The sequence below is a fragment of the Nymphaea colorata genome, chromosome 1 (genome assembly GCF_008831285.2).
Source record: "Nymphaea colorata isolate Beijing-Zhang1983 chromosome 1, ASM883128v2, whole genome shotgun sequence".
NCBI lineage: Eukaryota > Viridiplantae > Streptophyta > Magnoliopsida > Nymphaeales > Nymphaeaceae > Nymphaea > Nymphaea colorata.
In genome coordinates, this window is record NC_045138.2 from 6,258,776 (window position 1) to 6,278,437 (window position 19,662).

Here is a 19,662-nt window from a genome sequence, read left to right on the forward strand (position 1 = left end):
CAAGTATAAAACAAAAGTCATTTCGTAAACTACAAGGAAATTTATTTCTTCCACCATTAGATAGGTGAGAAAATCAAGCACACACGAAATAAAAAGTTAATAACCTATGACCTCTAATCGGATTATTAAAAGAATGCTAAACGTAAGAATGTCTTGTAGATGCACTTTAACATGTGTGCATTTGTAAGGGGTTTTCCTGGCTTGGACAAATCCTAATCTCAAAAATCAACATAATAACAAAAAAATCTCAATCCAAGCACTCATGTTTTTTATTCATTCGCATAATAATTGAAAATTCAATAAACTACCTCTGAAAGCACAACACACATCCAAGAGAAGAGAAAAACATATTTTGATCCTAGAATGAAATTTTATTTCACCTTACTCATGCTCTCGGTGTATTCAAGAATAGTTCTTGACTCCGGAGAGGAGATTTGAGAGTCATCTAATATGACCATGGGGAGAAAGATGGGGGAAAGAAAGATTAAGAAAAGGATTGGGATATTGACTATTATTTCTAATGAGAATGATTTTAGAAAACGAGTCTTTAGAAAACGCGTCTCCTTCTTCAGATTATCCTAAAGCTTCCTCGAATGAAGATCTAAGGTATTGAAGATGTCACTTTGAGAGGCCTCCTCTTGCTCCCTTGAAGAGTGGAAGTTAGTAAAGTTTGCCCAAGGTTAGAGAATCAGAAGAAGATGAGAGGAAAGAAGTAGAGAGAAAGCTATGATAAAAACTCTTATGTCATCAAATGAAAAAACACTAGAGGTTTACCCAAATGTTAGCTCATGCTGAAGAGAGAAGAATTTGGATGCATTTATGGGAGTTTCGGAGTCAAAACTCAAATTTGATTTTTTATTAATTTAACAACATTTTCATGCAAACTCTATGTATTTTCGAATTATTTTATTTTTTATTTTAAATAGGTCTTGACTAAATGGGATTAGCCCTTAAACCTACAAATACCCCTTTGGGGGTGTTGGCAGGGCTAGTGCTCACCCAACAGACCAAAACCACCACAAGGGGGTTGTTTCTAAGTGCATGCATGCGAGAAAGAGGGGGTGGGCTGGGGGGGGGGGGTTGGAACGCCATCCTTATTGGCTCATTTTGGACCAATAAGAGGTTGCTTTTGCCCTTAGCTTCCAAGGTGGTCCCTCACATAAAAAAAAAAAAATTTAAAACACATATTTGAAAGCGCAAAATAGTCTTTTGTTACAAACAGGTCTGACTTCATTTTGGTTGGTTCTGGGCTAGTTTTGGAACCAGATTGGGTTTCCTTGGTGGCCAATGAATTTTAGTTGACGTCCACGGCTTGGACCAAGGATTAGATGAGTGGTTTTGGCTCAAAACATGTTTTTATAATTTTTTTTTTGGTGCAAAATTGAGACGTAAAAACAAAGGTAAGGTCATGCATACACTTTGCCCTTGATTTTGGATTTTGAGTTAGAATTCTTTATTTTGACTTTGGATTTTGAGTTAGAATTCTTTATTTGGATCCAAAGTTTGGTTTTTTATGGGTCCGTTTTCCTAGTTTGGACTTAATTTCGTTTGTGGGGTCAACTATGGACTTTGGCTTTGTATTTTGGATCAAGGTGTGTTATTTAAATCTAGGACATGGATTTGGATCCTAATCTTGATTTAAAGTTGAATTTTGGATTTAAATCATACATTTGGATTCAGATATGGGTCTAGAGGTTCATTTTGGATTGAATCATCAAGAATTGGACTTGGATATGGCAATAGAAGTTTGTCTTGGATCTTGGAAAGAAATTTGAATTTGGATACAAATTTAGAAGTTTGTTTTGGGTTTAGCTTGGACTCGGGGTTCAAAATTAGACCCAAATCATTGTAAAGATGGTTGAAATAACCAAGAATCTTGTTTGAATGAAATACAGTCTTTTGAAATAAAATTGGGGTGATAATAGATGCAGTACTAAAACAACTGTAATTAAATCAACTTTGGAATCTCTAGGTATAGATAAAAAAAAACCATATCTTGATGTATTCTGGAAAGTGGATGTCTATTTCTTGTGTTATTATTGACATTGTATGTTGCTTAACATTTAATACTACCAATTGTACATTCAGGAGTTTAGAGTGTTTGAATCTAAGTTTCATACCTATGCTTGCAGTTTATTTGAGACAATAAACTAGGAAAAGGACCTCTCATATACATCATTATTCCAAAGCTTTCATGCCATAGATGTATATATAAAATGGGAGATATAGTGCCAACACTAGGGCAACAAATGATTTAGATTTAAGAGTTATAGGTGAAAAAGCTCATGTGTTAATGTATTCAATAACAAGGACGATAATTTTATGTATTAACATTAATGCAATCGTTGGATCCCACCTAAATGTGGCATTAACAGTTGTATGTTCCAAAGTCATGAGAGCCTTTCAAATTTTTTCCTAATTTAAACTTGTGATTTACTTGAGAGAGTATAGTTGGTGGAAAGACCCCTTATATCCACAATTGTCTAAAACTTACACATAAAGTAGGAGATATGGTGTCAAAGATTCCCGCAATTGATTCAAATTTAGGAGTCATATGTAGAAGCAAAAATTCTCGTCTCCTAATGTATTCCATAACAAGGATGGGAGTTTTAGATTTAATATTAATGTTGTCACTGGATGCTGCCTAAATTTAATGCTAGCATTGATACATTTCAAAGTCTGTATTAGTATTTAAATTTCTAATTTAAGTTTATGTTTTATTTGGGAGAGTATAGTTGATGGAAATAAAGACCCCTCATGGCTTCATGGCCTCATCCACTTTGCCTTGTATGCCTTCATGGCTTCAAATCATGGTCAGGTCTTCCTATTTCATAACAAGGCAGAATTGAAATCTTGGAGGATCATAAGAAATCTTGGTTTACCTTGCTTATGTCTATGCCTGTTTCCCTTTCTAGTTCATCAATCTCCCTGACACACTCGCATGAACTTCACTTGCTGCGTGTACCAATACAACTCTTCTTTACCATTAGGGTTGCACATGAGCCGAGTCAAGGTTGATCTCAGTCAGCTCGACACTACTCAACACATACTTAATTTGCTTGGCTCGACCTTGAGCAGTGAGTCAAGTTGTATAAGGTCAGGTTCAGCTGGACTTGATAGGCTGGGTCCCAGCTAGAGCTCGACTTGTTTAAGCTCATTTACCAACTCGACAACTGTCATTTCACTTGATCTATTTCCTTTATTTTAAGTTTAGAATATATATATATGTGTGTGTGTGTGTGTGTGTGTATACTCAAGTTCATGTAGTTTGAAATTGACTAATTTAGAAGCTCGAGTTTACTGAGTGAGTTCAAGTCAAGCTCGAGTTGGCTCGACTCATTATATATCACGACTCAATGCCAATGATACGTGTGGGAGCATGGTGAAATCAACTAAATATCTGAATGACATTCAGCTCCTCAACAATGGAAGGAGAGTTACTCTGGTTGAGAATGTCTACTGGAGAATGTCACCCATCAATTCAATTAAGAGATTTCTTTACATGCTAGTTCCTATCCCAATTGATTACCAAAGATAGAGAAAAATACTCATTTTCCGAAATTTACATAAACTTACTTCTATTGAGTATTGTTTTGCATCTCATAAATCCTTTCTTAAGAGATGGAACCGATGCCCTTTCCAAAAACTGTTTATCCTCATTGGCACAAAGGCAGTAACTAATGAAATCCTAGATTTTAGTGCACCGATTATGTGACAAATTAATTTATGTGGAGTAACCATTATGCACATAAAATAAATTGTGTGGTTTCTACGTGGGCAAGCCACACCAAGCTCTGCCATTATGCTAATTTATAATAAGTTGATGCGCAGCATAATATATGACACTTAACTTATGGATTTATAGAAGAACGTAAGACTTAGTTGTTAAAGCATATATACTCAACATGAAGGTTGTTCGGATTATCTCACATTTGCTTCTGTAGCCAGATTCATTAAAAATTGGGAAATATTTTCTCTCTATTGAAGGAAGGAACTAAGAGTTGGTGACTTCAAATGGATATTGTCAATGTCTTTCTTCATAGGGTATCTTCAATGGGGTAGAGATTGATATGCAAATTGAATAAGCTGTTGCACTGACTTAAATAAGGTCGTTGGAATTGTTGGGTGAGCAAGAAGAATATTATATCATACCGCACCAAACAAGAGAAACAATACCCCCACCCTTCCCCCATCCCCCAGAGTACCAGGTCTGCTTTCGGTGGTGAATTAATATACAATTTAGTGATACATAAAAGGTAATATTAAGAACAATATAATTACCTAGTTAAAAAGTGTTCACTTCAAGTATTTATTCAACAATTTTCATGAAAAGAATGACCCTTATTAATATTTCCCTTCTTAAGTTATAAGCCAAAAGTAATCCCAGAAAAACATAAATTTTCTTGTAACAAATTTATATCTGATTAAAGTAATAACCATATTTATTCAAGTGTATCCGGTATAGATTCTCTGTCACTAGATAAGATGATATTCTTGTATATGCGGTATAGATTCTCCGATCCAAATACGATTCGTTAGCATTCGGGTTATACAGCACCTCATGAATTTTAAAATCACATATTCTCGAGTTGTTCTAGTCCAACTTTGTTATAAACATGTAATCCATATTGTTAATTCGATGAGAATCAACATACAAATTCTGAAATATATCTATATAAAGCTAAACAATATTAAATAAGACATTTTCTCAATGCAAAAAGCATATTAAGTATTTCAAATGTAGATTTTAAATCGAATCTACAATAGATTCTTTCATGAACTATGGATTTTACCGGGATCTTTTGTCATATCAGCAAAAATATGTCAGATTAAATCAACGCCTAATCGATATATCTTAAATTTGAAGTAATCAAACTCCTCTTAGCCTAGTGTTTACTTCTTGAGGCATGTTTTATGCCTTGAACAACTTTGGTAATGATGACTTTCAACCTAGGTAACTTCTCCCAGATTTTCAGGTAGACATCTAAACGTGTGACTAAAATCCATAAAAATTGTTCACTTCCATTTTAAAAAGAGGAGTGACCATGTAGGAAAAGAATAACCTTCATAGAATCAAACAACAAGAAAATAAATGTCATTTTTTTGTGAATAATTAGGAAAACTTATTTTACATCAAAAAATACAAATAAAAATGTTCTATGTTTTATCAAACGAAGCTTATAGTTAGTCATATTTAAATTTGATAAAAACAACTTCAAGTTCAAAGATCAAAAAGTAGTTGCACTTTAGATTTAGTATCTAATTTATCTCCTACATATGACATTAGCAAGGACACAATTCCGAGTATTTTGCTTATAATTTTAAAAACAGGTTCATTTTTTCAGTTTTTTTAGTGAACACCATCCTTCTTGCATAAATTTGCTCAATGAAAACATGAATTGGACTTTTAGTGGCTTAAAAATCAAAGAAGAACATTCACTAAAATGATAAGAATATTATTTATAAACAAACAGAATTTCACGTCGAACCTTTGCTTGGCAGACTAGTGAGGCCGTTACTAACAAAGTCACAAGAAATATGATTTCTTAATTGGAACTATAAGTAAAAAATTAACCTGAAAATGAGTTTTTCTAAAATGGTGGCTTATGTTGCATGCGAACCGAATGCAACCCGTGATTCTCAGATCTGGATCAATAAAGTAAAATCTAAATGGCTGTCTGAGTTCAAGGGAACCTTTCACATGCGACGAGGAGACAAATTGTAAATGTACAGCAAGTAGGACCTGCAAAAATGAACGTTTTCTGTTGCGGTAAGTTCATTCAATTTCAATTATTTTTTAGACCTCTGAATCCTTCGGCTCCGTATTTGGAGCCAAATATTTGTAAATAAATAGTCTTTCAAGAGAAAAATATATGTTACTTATTTTTAAAATATTTAGCTTTTCATTTTAAGTTATAGGAAAAATGTTACCTATATTCTGTAATTGTCATACATTTTTGTTTACCATCCTACAATACTAAGGATATCTACCATCATAGTGTTGTTAAAACCATCACGACTCGTCGTTGCATCATAAACTGTAACTAGTACTATTTTAGTGACTGTTTTTAATGATAATTTAATTTTTATCATATAGCAAAATCGAGCATGTAGCATTGAATTTGTTTAAATATATATATATATATATAGTTTTATGTTGTTGTATGTTAGATGTTGCTAAATGACTAATAATTAAAATTTTGTCATTAGAAACAACACAAAAATATCAATGACATTTTATGATGCTTTATGATATTTTTAATCACAATAATGATATAATTTTTAATTTTAAGTCATCCAGCGTACAACAAACAAATGAATCCACCTACGTTGACTTTTCTCCTTGATTTCCAAATAAAGTTATCTTAGTTATTTTTTTTATTATTTTCAAACTACGCTAACATTTTAAATTCAAAATAAAACCAATATCATTGATAATTTTTCAGCCCTATTCTAATCACCAGTCACATCGGTCCTTCACTTGGCCGAAACAGTTGGGCAACTCAAATGTGTGCCTTGCCAGGCTTTTAAAACCATTTAAAAATAGCTTGCACGCATCGCCTCACCGAACCACTCAACTGGCTCGAGAAACATTTGATTTATAATTTATTTAGCAATAACGTGGCTGCTGTTGCCTTTCGATATGTTGTTTTTTTGTGTTGTTAAAACTTAAAAAGTAACAAGCCCGACACTCAAGTTAAAGTTAAAAGGTATATTATAAGTCTATTTAAATCCCAAAGCAAGCCAGATCCTTACAAACATGATTTTAAAGGTTTGAGTATTGTAGATTTAAAAACATTTTTTTTGTACATAAGAGAAAAGTCCACCTTGGAAACGCAAGTTTTTAAAAAACACCTTTGTTAGAAAACTAGTATCTAAAATCTTGAAGTTTAAGATTTGACAAGGCTGTTTGATAATACCAATTTTTTAATCAGATCTGGGTCACAAGCTATTTGAGACCGCAATACATATATCATCATAATCAGATCTAGATCTGGTATGAAAACTATGTGGGGATTTAGATCTAATACCTCTTTAGCACAAACCCGAGACCCATTTGGCTGGTCAATGGTCACCTCCATAAAATATCAAAAGTAAGGGATATAAACGGGTCAGACATATCAGATTATCAAACAAATACCAAATCCATTTAGCTGGAAGTGGTAAAAAAATTTTAGATTCATTCAAGTTTAAATTCACATACGGTATGCAGTTTCACCACTAAACATAAATTCGAATAAAATACCCACCAGTATCTGATAAAGATCCTATCTACATAATGGAGCTGGATCTTACATTAGTCGGATCAGAATTCGGTTTTCCAGAAAATCAGCTCCAGATTCAAATTGGAATTATTCAAATATGATTAGTTAAATTGGTTAAAAATTAAACCCGACACGAAACCAAAACTATATTGCAACCTAAAAGTCAAGACACAAGACAACTGGTGTAGAATTTTTCTGTTTTAAATTATTTCTCTTTGTTTAACTAGAAGTAACATACTCTTTTTAAGTATGTCTTGACATTTTTGATTCACAATTTTTTCGTAAACTTATGTGCAAATTTTCAAATATTAGTCAGTCTTTTGTGACAGATCAAAGTTGAGCAGTTAGCTGTAAAGGCCTCACACATAAATGAATGAATTAGATCAATAATAAACAAACAAATGGATCACTTGATTTACTAGGCAAAGTCTAAGCATAATGTTCTTAGACTTCTGAGCAAATAGTGCATGCTTTACAAATAGGTTAAAAAGTTTTCAAAAGGGTTTTGGACGGGCAAATGATCATGCAAATGTTGAGCTTGGGCATTTCGTTTTAACTTGCTCTGGTCTTTCCTGTTACATTAACAAGTAGGCACTGCCGTAAAGCTATGTCATCCTTATGACCACACAAGAGCTCAAATCCTTCGACCATCTTGAGTTCCATCCAACCACGGCTACCCAATGGTTCGGATAAATGTGATTAAATGCACCATCTGATGCAAGCCGGAGGATTGCTCCATCTAAACCCCGATGGAGAAATCCACAAGTCCATCATGAGCATGTCGTTGCTTAAAGTACTTGTTGTCTACCTACCTGTAAACTTCATCATGAAAGTTCCACAGTCAAAAAATTCGAGAGCAAGTTATAAAAACTTTACATCATCAACAGAATAAATTTTTTGATATATATTTTTCCATAGATGCTGCTATATTTTTTGAAGTAAGAAGACATAACTTTAGTCTCTAAGCAGTGGCATGTTCAAGAGGATGGCATAACTTTATCAGCTGCAATTCCTACATGTTAATGTTTGAGGAAAGACTCAAAGACCAGAGCAAGTTAAAACGAAATGACCCACAACATTGGCATGCTCGTCCAAAACCTTTTTGAAAACTTTTTAACCTATTTGTAAAGCATTGTAAATGGGCCAATCGTATTAGCTTCAATAATGACACATTCCATCTACTTCGTGGGAGAGAGAAAGGCATCTCCTCTGCTTTCCATTCTCTTTCTTCTTTCTGCATTGCAATATATATATATATATATATATATATTTCCGTTCTCTTTCATCCGTATTTTTTTCTCTTATTCATTTCTCTCTCTCTCCCCCCTCTCTCTCTTCTCTCTAGTTCTTCAATGGGATAAAGAGAAATGGTGCCATAAGAAACACCTCAAATTAAGCATGGGAGGAGGACCACCTTAAAACTTTTATTTTCTTTTTGATCCCCTTTCTCTATTTATTTTCTTCTATTTCATTATTCTGTTTCTCTCTCCCTCTTTCACACACACACACAGATTTTCTCTCTATCTCTCACACACACTTGATATATATATATATATTGAGAGATAGAGATGTGTATGGAATAAGAAAAGAAATAGAAAAGGTGGCCAATAAAGAGAGAAAAGGCCTTAGGGTTGTCATTTGCACCATTTATAACATGTGTCCCTATGACACCATTGCTCATTGTCTCCTTTAGCAAGGAGAGAGAAGAGGGAGAAGGTGAGAAAGGAATTAAAGAAGAAATATGAAGGAAAAAAGAACGAGAACAATATATGTAAAAAAGAAAAATAGAAGAAAGAGAACAGAAAGCATAGGACGTTCCCTTCTCTCTCAACTGTGGCCAGCAAAGGGTGCTCTTATCACACAAATGTACAAGCACACAAAGAGGAGCAGGGGCAAAGCACCAGGGGAGAGAATAGCAGAAATGCTGAGGAGTCATTCTCTCTCCTTGCTGCTGCAGTTGATGATCTGGTGCTACTTTTCTCCAGTTATCCACTCCACCTCCTCCTTCTCTCTCTCTCTCACTGTGTGCCTCTCTCATTAGGAAAAAACTGGAGTTATTGGGAAGTTCCATTCAGAGAACGTGTATTTTTTTCTTTGATGAAGTTGCAATAAGCCTTAATTTCGATATGTTTTTTCAGATGGTTGGTCCTTCAAGAAAATATACTATTAATTAGATCAAAGTGTTGTGAACTTGGTGTTGAGTTTTCTTTTATGGAAATTATTATGACGTCCTATCCTTGGGGATTGGGTCATGGGGCATCAGTTCTTTTGCTCTAAAAAAAAAAACACTGATGTACAAGTTAAAGCACAATAGAGCTTTGCAGTAAAATCATGTCCGGTACCCTGAGAAGATGATGCTTTCAAGTATCTTGTTGGGTGACATGATAAAAGCCTCCTCCAACTCTTTGAACAAATCACAGTGACATTTTATTATGCCAGAGGCAGTTGCTCTCTTTCCATTGGTTGAACGCTTAACATGTGCACCACATCATTTTCAGTTTCGTTAAACATAACCTTAATGAGTGATGCAAACTCCTCCGTTGACCATCACGGCACCTTCTTAATTAATAGGTTCACCACTCTGTGTAACATGCAAAACCGAAGACCTTATGCATAACACAAATCATGGAGCAAACTTTATGAAAGAAGGTATCAGGATCGCAGAAAATTTTTAATGGGATGCTGATAACCTTACAGGTTTCATTTCTAGTAGAGCATGGTATAATGTGCGTGAATGTTGTCTGATTGGCACACATTCACAAGCCTGTGATTCATAGAACTTGAGGTCACCCTCATCAAGCTCCGTAGGATACTATGATTTGTCCTCCAACAATCAAATTTAAAGAAAAAAATATTGGTGAGCAGGAAAGGCACTAAAAATTAACGTTTTAGGCAACATTACATGTATAAGTAAAAAAGCACTTTTCCTCGGACGTAGTGATAACAAAGATGGCACCTTTAGATTCTAATATTGTTATTGACATTGGATGTTGCCGAACATTTAGCAATACTTACTGTACATTACAAAGTTCGATCATTCATATCTAAGTTTTACAAACTTTTTGCTCTATTTGAGAGAATAGGGTTGGTAGGAAGACCTGATATCTACCGTCGTTTTAGAACTTGGATGTCATAAGCTTATGAAATGGAAAATATAGTAATTGCCTTAGACGTAGTAATTCTTTATAATGTCAAAGTAATTTTCATAAAAAAAACACAAAACCAATTCGACGTTTGAGGACAAAAACATCTGAGAAATAGTTACAATACAGTTGTGGCAGTTTTGTTTTCTTTTTGGATACGTAACATTTTGGAGAGAATAATATTAGTTGCACTTCCAATCGTATCATAAACACTATTTGGCTACATCTCAAAGTTCAGATCCGAAAGCAGTTAACAGAACGTCCGTTTTCCTCAATAAATTCCTGGCAAGCTCAAGCAACAAATTCCTTTGGACAAATTCATTAAAAGGATTCTTGTGCCTAAAACTTGTATTCGTGGTCGAACCCCACTTTCCCCTTTTGCTTTATGATCCATACAAGGTTCGCTGTATGATGAAAGATGAACTTTAGTATACACATGCCATTCCTATAGTTGGTTCGATAAGAATCAAACTACAAATTCCAATTTACATAGAGATGAATCAACATTTGAAAAAAAAAATAAAGGAAACGCCACAGTTTAGTGGCTAAAATGAGCAATTTTCACGTTAAGATTCTTATCTAAACAACCATGTGAATTACATTTTTTTATCCAACTTGATTAAACACATACCTGCCACTTGTACCGTTGATTCGATAAGAACACTCAACCTGTAAATTCCGAATTATAATATCTATATAGAGCTGAACTAACTTTTAGAAAATCAAACTTCAAGAAAATGCCACAGTTTTAGCTGATAAATAAACGATTTTTCACGTTAACATTCTAGTTATATTTGCAAGGTCACATCTGGCTAAAGCAGCCCCAAAACATTGCAGTTCAAAATTCAATTTTAATCTAATTTTGAATATATAAGCTTTTACTGGTGGTGTATTGTAGGCTATGTGAAGATGATACATGGATATATTTTTGGTGTAGGTTTTTTTATTACAATTAATTATATTTATATATAATATGATATTTTTTATATCATATACATAATAATCCGGCCGGGCCAAGCACGGGCTCGAGCCTGCAACAAGCACGGGCAGCGGCCCCACCCTAGCTTGATTTCTTATCGAGCCAGGTAGACCCAAAGCCCTGCCCTTTTATATCTTCTTTTATTGCACATAAGGCCTCCTCCCTTGCATGTTACATAGCTTGGGTGAACATGTAAAGAAAACAGAGTGATGGCGAACATAGGAGTTGCATTAGCACTTAAGGTTATGTTCAAGGAGGTCCATATGTTTTTATAGGTGGAGTCAATATATAATTTTCAAAATTGTTGATAGGATCAAAGCAAAATTTTTAGAAATTTTGTATAGCAAAATTTCATTTTTAAAAGCACAAGGAGGGCCATGGCCCCTGCCAAAATGCCCTAATTAACCCCAGTGAGGTTCAAGATGGGCTGGCTTAACTTGAGCTCGACTCATTTATGTACTCAACTTCATTTCTCAACTCAAACTCGACTTATTTGATAAACGAGTTGAGCTGATATCAAGTTTATCGAGCAAGTTCGAGTTGAGCTCGAGTTAGCACGACTTGTTGAACAGCCCTACGAACTTTTGATAAGTTCAAACATTAGAGGGTGTTTTGTTTAAGTAACACACTGTTTGAAGGACATTTTGTTCATGGAAACATGTCGTTTCTACCCTGATCTTCCCGCTACCTATGGACGAAGTGCATGAAATAGCAAAATTTTGGTTTTTGTTGGAAATAGATTTTTAAGAAAAAGGAACCTGCCCATCAACATGAGGGTCAACCATTTTGCCACCATTAACAGGGGTAATCAATCCAAGCTCTAAGTTTTCTAAATTTTTGACAAGTTATTTTTCCTACATACACTTACATGGATTGGATTTTGGATTTTGGAGTTGATTTTGAACAAAACTTGAATTTGATTTGAGAAATTGGGATTTTAATTTAATCCTGGATTTGAACTTTGATTTGGTCCAAATTTGGCATTTTGGAAATTGAGAATTTGGATTTTGTATGAAATTGAGGATTGTTAAATTTTGAATAGAATTGAGAATTGAAATTGGATTTTTGAATAGAATTGGGAGTGAAATTGAATTTTTGAAATTGAGATTAGACATTGAAAATTTGAGGTTTGGGTCAGATTTTAGATTTTGACTTAAAAATTCTTGAATTTGGAACTTGTTTTTGGAACAGAATGTTGGTTTTGGAATTTTTGAAATTTCTAGGCGTGTAATGGTCAGAAATCGACCAATATTTTTGGATCTTGAACTTGCTTTTTTGAAAGTCTTGGGAAAACTTGATAACATTTGATTGGTAAGATTGAAAAGTTGGATTTTAGGATTCTAAGTCTAGTTCTCAAGAATTGTCTTGTTTTTAAGAAACTTGATTTTGGGAGTTCTTACCAAGATCATAAAAATTTACTTGATTTGAGTTTGATTTTGTCTTGGTTTTGAGGAAAATCCAATCATGGATTTGAAATTGATTTTGGAAATGTAGGTTTTACAACCGAAATAAGTGATGTGCTCAAGTTTTTGTCGAAATATGACTTGGTGATGGTAGCGACTCTGACTTGACTCACTTAGATTTTGCAAAAGTGAGTGGGAGGTCTTGTGACGTGAGTGCATACATGCATTTATAAACTACATGCACATTCATGTTTCACTCTCTTTCACTCCGTGTGCAGTTTTAATTGATCTTCACATGGATGTAAGTCCACCTTATAGGTGGAAAATGTATGATGTCCTCGAAGCTTAGTCTTGATGTCAACAAAAGCATTTGGATTTAATGGTCCATGGGCTTAAGTTTTGGTTTTGAAAATGAGATTTCAAAAACAAATTTTGGTTAGAGCATAGGAGAAGGCAAGTTTGAGTTTGGAAAATTGGAGATTTTGAGAAAAACTTTCTCTTTGAAGGAGGCAGTTCTCATTTGTGAGTTCTTCTAGAATTTTGGTTTTTGAATTTGATTTGAAAATAAGTTTTAATTTTACAAGTTGATTTCTATTGGTTTCCTAGATCAAGAACCCATCATTTGAAAGTTATATGAATTGGATTTAGAGAAATTCTCCAAGTTTCTCTAGATTGATGTTTTTGGAAAACCAATTTTGAGTTGGAACTAGATATAAAAATAGCTTGATTTGAGAAATAACTAGTGGCTTGTATTGGTTTTGGAAAGGATTGACTATTTGGAAATGCATATTTCCAAACTAATTTGGTGAGAATCTAATTTCTCTAGTGGTTTTAGATTTGGCCAAAACACTTGTTTTGTATCTAGGGATTTCTTTTGAAACCCTACTAGATGAATTTGTTAATGGTTGTTCTTCAAAATTATTGAGATTTCTGGAAATTTCAGAAATGAGATTAGATGAAGTGATTCCATCTTACTTGATTTGTTTCATTTTAAAATGGATCATACTCATGGATCGAGTAGATCCAATCCTTGGTGGAACGGTTTTGGCAAGGTTGTGAGATCCAAATCTATTTCGCATTAAAGAGATCATCCATGCTTCCTTCCTCTCTCTCTTTCTTTGCATTCATTCATTCAATCGCATAGATGAATGGATGACATTTTTGCGCAAACCATGGTGGTATTCCTCCAATATTACACGAGTGGGATCTCTCTAAGTCAGGTTTTGAGAAATATCATTTTCTAATTTTTGTTTTGAAAACAAAATGTTAGCTCAAATGGGTTTGGATGATCAAGGAAATGCATGTAGATATGCATTAGCTTGTATACTTTCTTCGTACTACTCAGCAAGACATCATCCCAGCTTTTTTGAAATATAAGAAATCCCAACCCAAACCCACGATTTGTTTGTCATTTCCATTCATCATTCATTCATCATTCACGTGAAGATGCACGTCCACCATTTCCAGCAAGTTAACATTTTAAGAAAATGCCACAGATCATGAAGATTAGAATGATCAAATGAGGCATAAAAGTTGCTGTTTTAGAACAGCAAAAGAGATGTCATTTTGCGTTAGGTAGCTTGGCAAATACCCCAAGCCACAACACTGGTTAAGGTCTAGACCATGGTGACGAGTCACCAATATTTGGCAAGCTAAAAATTAACTAAAACCCATTGGTTTGGGTGCTAGGGAGTCAAAAAAACAAGGGCCTTTGAACCCTGGTTTTCATCTTGCTGGATAGAGGAATCGGCCTCACCAAGGCTGCTGCAAAGTAGGCCATAGTGGAGTCGGTCTGACCACTCTAGCAGCCAGCCCCTTTATAGCTACTAAAGTAGGTCCAATGCTCTTTTTTTTTTGAGAAAATTGAGACATGCATGACAATATAATTCATTAACATGCAAGTTGGAGAGGTAGCTGACCTTAATTGCCGGAAAAACTGAGGTGATAACGAGCTAAAATGCTGTCGGAAACATGACAGAACAAGGGTAACAAGCTGGACTTGATGTTAAGACTGAAATTGACTTGAGCAAGCTGTTGAGAATCTCCTCGGCGTCCTCCATGCCACTGAAAAGATCCTCGCTGCTCCGCTGCATTCGTCACCCATCGATCATTCAACGTGTTGATCATCGTGTTTTTCTTCTTGCGTCATTATTTGCATCTGCTTGTCGTGATTGTTGGTAAAAGTGCAAAAGAGAAGCCTGCAAGGTAAAATCTGCACACAATTTGTTCGACAAAATTTTTGTAGAAAATTTTTTGTTCATTATGGCTAATGGCATGACCACTTCGAATATTTTTCAATTGCTCATACCTGTATTTAATGGTGATAATTATGGATTTTGGAGCATAAAAATAAAGAATTTCTTTTTGTCACAACATCTTAGGGATCTAGTTGAAAATGACTATATAGAAAGTGGAGAGAGCTCCGAACAAGGAGAAAAGACAGTTGAATCAAGAGAGCAACGAAAGAAGGATTCAAAAGCCTTACTTGTTCTTTTACAAGCTGTAAGTGAGACTATCTTTTCTCGAATTGCTAGTGCTACTAGTTCAAATGAAGCTTAGACTATTCTCAAGCAAGAATATCACAGTGATAAGAACGTAATGACAGTGAAACTCCAAACCCTCCGTAAAGAGTTTGAAACATTGTTTATGAAAAACAATGAATCCGTCCAAGATTTTTTTTCAAGAGCTTTCATAATTATAAATGAGATGAAAACCTTTGGAGAGGTTGTCAATAACCAGAAAATTATAGAAAAAATATTGAGTTTACCGCTTAAATTTGATCATGTGGTTACAACTATAGAAGAGTCTAAGGATTTGACTGCATATTCTGCTAATGAATTATTAGGTTCTCTTAACCCATGAACAAAGAATGAATAGGTCAACTGAGAAAAGTGTAAAACAAGCATTCCAAGCCCAAGTCAAGTTGGATGACTTTAGCAAAGAGAGAAAGGGAGCAGCTGTACTAAAGAATGCATGTCGCGGGTGAGGTAGAGGTAACAACCGTGGACGTAGACGAGGAAGATTTGAGGCAGGAAGAAACAAGTTAGAAGGAGGTGACACAAACAATAAAAAACATGGGCACAAAAATAGGTATTGTGTTTTCTGTAGAAGAAATGGTCATATTGAAGCATACTATTGGGATAAAACAAAACAACAAGCTAATGTAGTGGAAGAGAAAGCAGAAGATGGTAACTTGTTTTTTACTCATACAGAGTCAAAAGAAAATATTGATCATGTATGGTTTTTAGATAGTGAGTGCAGTAATCATATGACAGGAAAGAGAGACTTGTTTCGTGACATTGATGAATCGGTGAAGCAACAAGTTCGACTTGAAGACAACAAAAAGGTGCAAATTGATGGTAAAGGCACAATTGATATACCAATTAAAGATGATACTAAAAGGTTGATACATGATGTTTACTATATACTTGGATTAGCATATAACTTGCGAAGTGTTGGACAGTTAGCATAAAAAAGATATTTGATTTCATTTTATGATGATGTATGCGAAATAAAAAAGAAATGTTCTAACATGTCATCTATAGTAGTGCACATGACAAAGAACAAAATGTTTCCAATCAAGTTTTCACACTTTGATGCATATGCCTTAGTTACAGACATGAATAAAGTGTCTAAGTTGTGACACTTAAGATATAGACACTTGCACTACAATGGGCTGAAGTTATTGGGGCATAAAAAATTAGTTGTTGGTTTACATTGTCTTATCAATAATGAAGATATTTGTGAAAGATGTGTGTATGGAAAACAACATCGTCTTCCATTTCTAGTTGGAAAAGCATGTAGAGCGAAAGCTCCTTTAGAATTAGTGCATGCTGACATTTGTGGATCACGCATGAGTTGAGTGTTTTTTCTTGTTGAAAAATCTGAAGCCATTGAAAAATTCAAGGGATTTAAAGTTTTTTGCAGAAAAAGAACGTATGTGACCTATAAAAATATTTTGTACTGATAGAGGGGATGAATTTCTGTCAAATGATTTCAAAATTTTTTGCAAATTACATGGTATACATAGACAGTTGACAGTAAGAAAAACTCCCCAGCAAAATGGAGTTGCTGAAAGAAAAAATCGCACAGTGGTAGAAATCACTCGTAGCATGTTGAATGAGAAACATCTTCCAAATGAGTTTTGTTTTAAAGCAGTGGCTACAACTGTGCATCTTTTCAACACATCCCCAACCAAAACAGTCCGCAATATGACTCCATATGAAGCATGGTGGGAGAAAAAACATGATGTAAGTAATTTAAAATTTTTTGGATGCATCGCCTACTCTTTGCTTGATTCTAATAGTCGAGACAAAATTGACAAAAAGAGTGAGAAATGCATTTTTGTGGGTTATAGTAATAACTCAAAAGGTTATAGACTATACAATTCGATAATAAAGTCTTTAATCATTCAACGTGATATCATTTTTGATGATAATAGATCATGGGAGTTGACAACAATAGAATACAAACATATTCCATTTGTTAAATCAACTTCTCACTCAAATGCATCATCGTCAAGTGCTACTCTTTCAAAAGAGACCAATTCAGATAATGAAGAAGATGTCGAAATAACTACAACAAGAAAGGTACGATCTCTACATGACATATATGCTTCTTGTTTATTTGCTTTTATGGTAACTGAACCATCATGTTATGAGGAAGCATGTGGTAAAGAAGAATGAGAAAAAATAATGCAAAAAGAGATTGATACTATTAAGAGAAATGATATATGGCAACTAGTAGATTTGTCACAGGAAAAAGAACCTATAAGTGTGAATGAGTTTACAAATTGAAGTATAATGTCGATGGAGATGTGCAAAAATACAAGGCTAGACTAGTCGTCACAGGGTATGTACAAAAATATGACATTGATTATTTTGAAACTTTTTCTCCTGTTGCTTGTTTTGAGACTATTACACTAGTATTGACACTAGGAAGTCACTTAAAATGGAAGGTATTTCAATTTGATGTCAAGTCTACTTTTTTGAATGGTGCTTAGAAAAAGATATATACGTACATCAACCGCAGGGCTTTTCATAAGTAGACTGGAGAAGAAAGTGTATAAGTTGAAGAAGGTCATTTATGGCCTCAAGCAAACATCAAGAGCATGGTATGGGAGACTTGACACATATCTTCACAGAAATGAGTTTCAACATTGTGAGAATGAACCCATATTATACTTGAAAAATGAAGGTATTGACATGCTTGTGGTATGTGTTTATGTAGATGACATTATCTACATGGGATCAAGTGATGTGCTCATTCAAAAATTCAAGGACAGTATGATAAGTGAGTTCGAAATGTCAGATTTGAGTTTATTGCATTTCTTTCTTGGTCTTCAAGTTTTCCAAACAAATAATGACATTTTTATCTCTTAAGAAAAATATGCATTAAGCATACTTAAGAGGTACAAAATGTTAGATTGCAAGTCGTGTTCTATTCTAATGAACGTACGTGAAAAATTGACTTTGTCTAATGGGACTGCTAAAGCCAATGAAACAATGTTTAGAGGTCCAGTTGGTGGCTTGATATATTTGACTCATACATGATCAGATAGTTTATTTGCTGTTAGCTTGGTATCCAGGTTCATGCACAATCTATCATTACACCATCTGGAGGCAGCAAAACATGTTCTACGTTACATCCGTGAAACTACTGAATATGAAATTTGGTATAAATCAGATGTTTGTTTTAACTTACTTGGTTACACTGATAGTGACTGGGCAGGAGCTGTAGATGATAGAAGGAGCACAAGCGCTTATGTTTTTACACTTGGATCAGGTTATATATCATGGTGTTCAAACAAGCAAAGTACGACGACATTATCATCTTCTGAAGCAGAGTATATTGCGGGATCTGCAACTACTTGTCAGGCAATTTGGATGCATCGAGTTTTGGAAGATCTTGGTCAAAGTCAAACTGAAGGAACACCAATCCATTGTGACAACAAGGCAACTAGAGCAATGACAAGAAATCCGATTTACCATGGATGGACAAAACATATTGAACTTCGTCATCATTCCATTCAAGAGATTGTTGGTAAAGGTCAAATCGTGTTGAAGTATTGCTCAACCAATGAGCAAGTTGCAGATGGGTTTACTAAGGCACTTTCATATGCAAAATTTGTGAAGTTTCGGTCTCACCTTCGTGCTTCAAACTTTGCATTAAGGGGGAGTGATGAAAGTTAATGCAAAAAAAAAAAACATGAGCATGTCTTTATGAAGAAGGTGAAGGGTTCAACTTTTGGGTTCCCCAAAAGTTCCATCGTGCCATGACAAGTGCCCCTTCACCTTGTCTATTTTAATTTTCAGTTTTTTGTTTTTAATTCATATGTCAATAATGGCTATAGTGGAATCACCAAGAGTCATGTCATTTATTTTTCAGTTTTTTTTTTACATGTATATATATGGCCCTTTCCGTTGTGTGTTCAAAGATTTCTTGTTGTGTGCTTAATCCTTGCTGCCTTGTGTCATGCCTAGGTGACCACTTGAAGAAACAAGTGGTGGATTAGTTGTTGTGTTGCTCTTGTATTATATTCGTGTCATTTACAGGAGCACAAGAAGAAGACGTGCAGGCCGGTCATTCCTTTAGGTAACACCCTTGCCTCATGAAAATCAAACTCACCCCTGCGCATCTATATTTCAACCCTCGTATTTTGCTTGATGCCATAGATCATCTCCTGATCAAATCTATGCATCTTTGCCTCTCCACCATAGGTAACCATCACTCTCTCCCTCTCTCATCGTTGTTTGTCTGCTGTGAAGAGAAGCCTTGCAAAGCAGCCATCGTTTTGTGTAGGTTTGTGAAGGTGGAGGAGTGATCCTGGAAGAGTGAAGGCCTTTTGTGCAGGCCTGTGAGAGAATGAGAGG

The 19,662-nt window shown here is 34.7% G+C and overlaps 1 protein-coding gene across 1 annotated transcript in view; it reads left to right on the forward strand.

Moving 5' to 3' along the window:
* LOC126409712 (uncharacterized) overlaps window positions 1-18,981 on the forward strand; it is a 32,276-nt gene extending 13,295 nt beyond the window's left edge. Inside the window, exon 4 of the mRNA XM_050075640.1 lies at window positions 18,347-18,981. Within this exon, the coding sequence (XP_049931597.1) occupies window positions 18,347-18,981 (635 nt within the window). The remainder of the gene's footprint in view (window positions 1-18,346) is intronic.
* The last annotated feature ends 681 nt before the right edge of the window (window positions 18,982-19,662 follow it).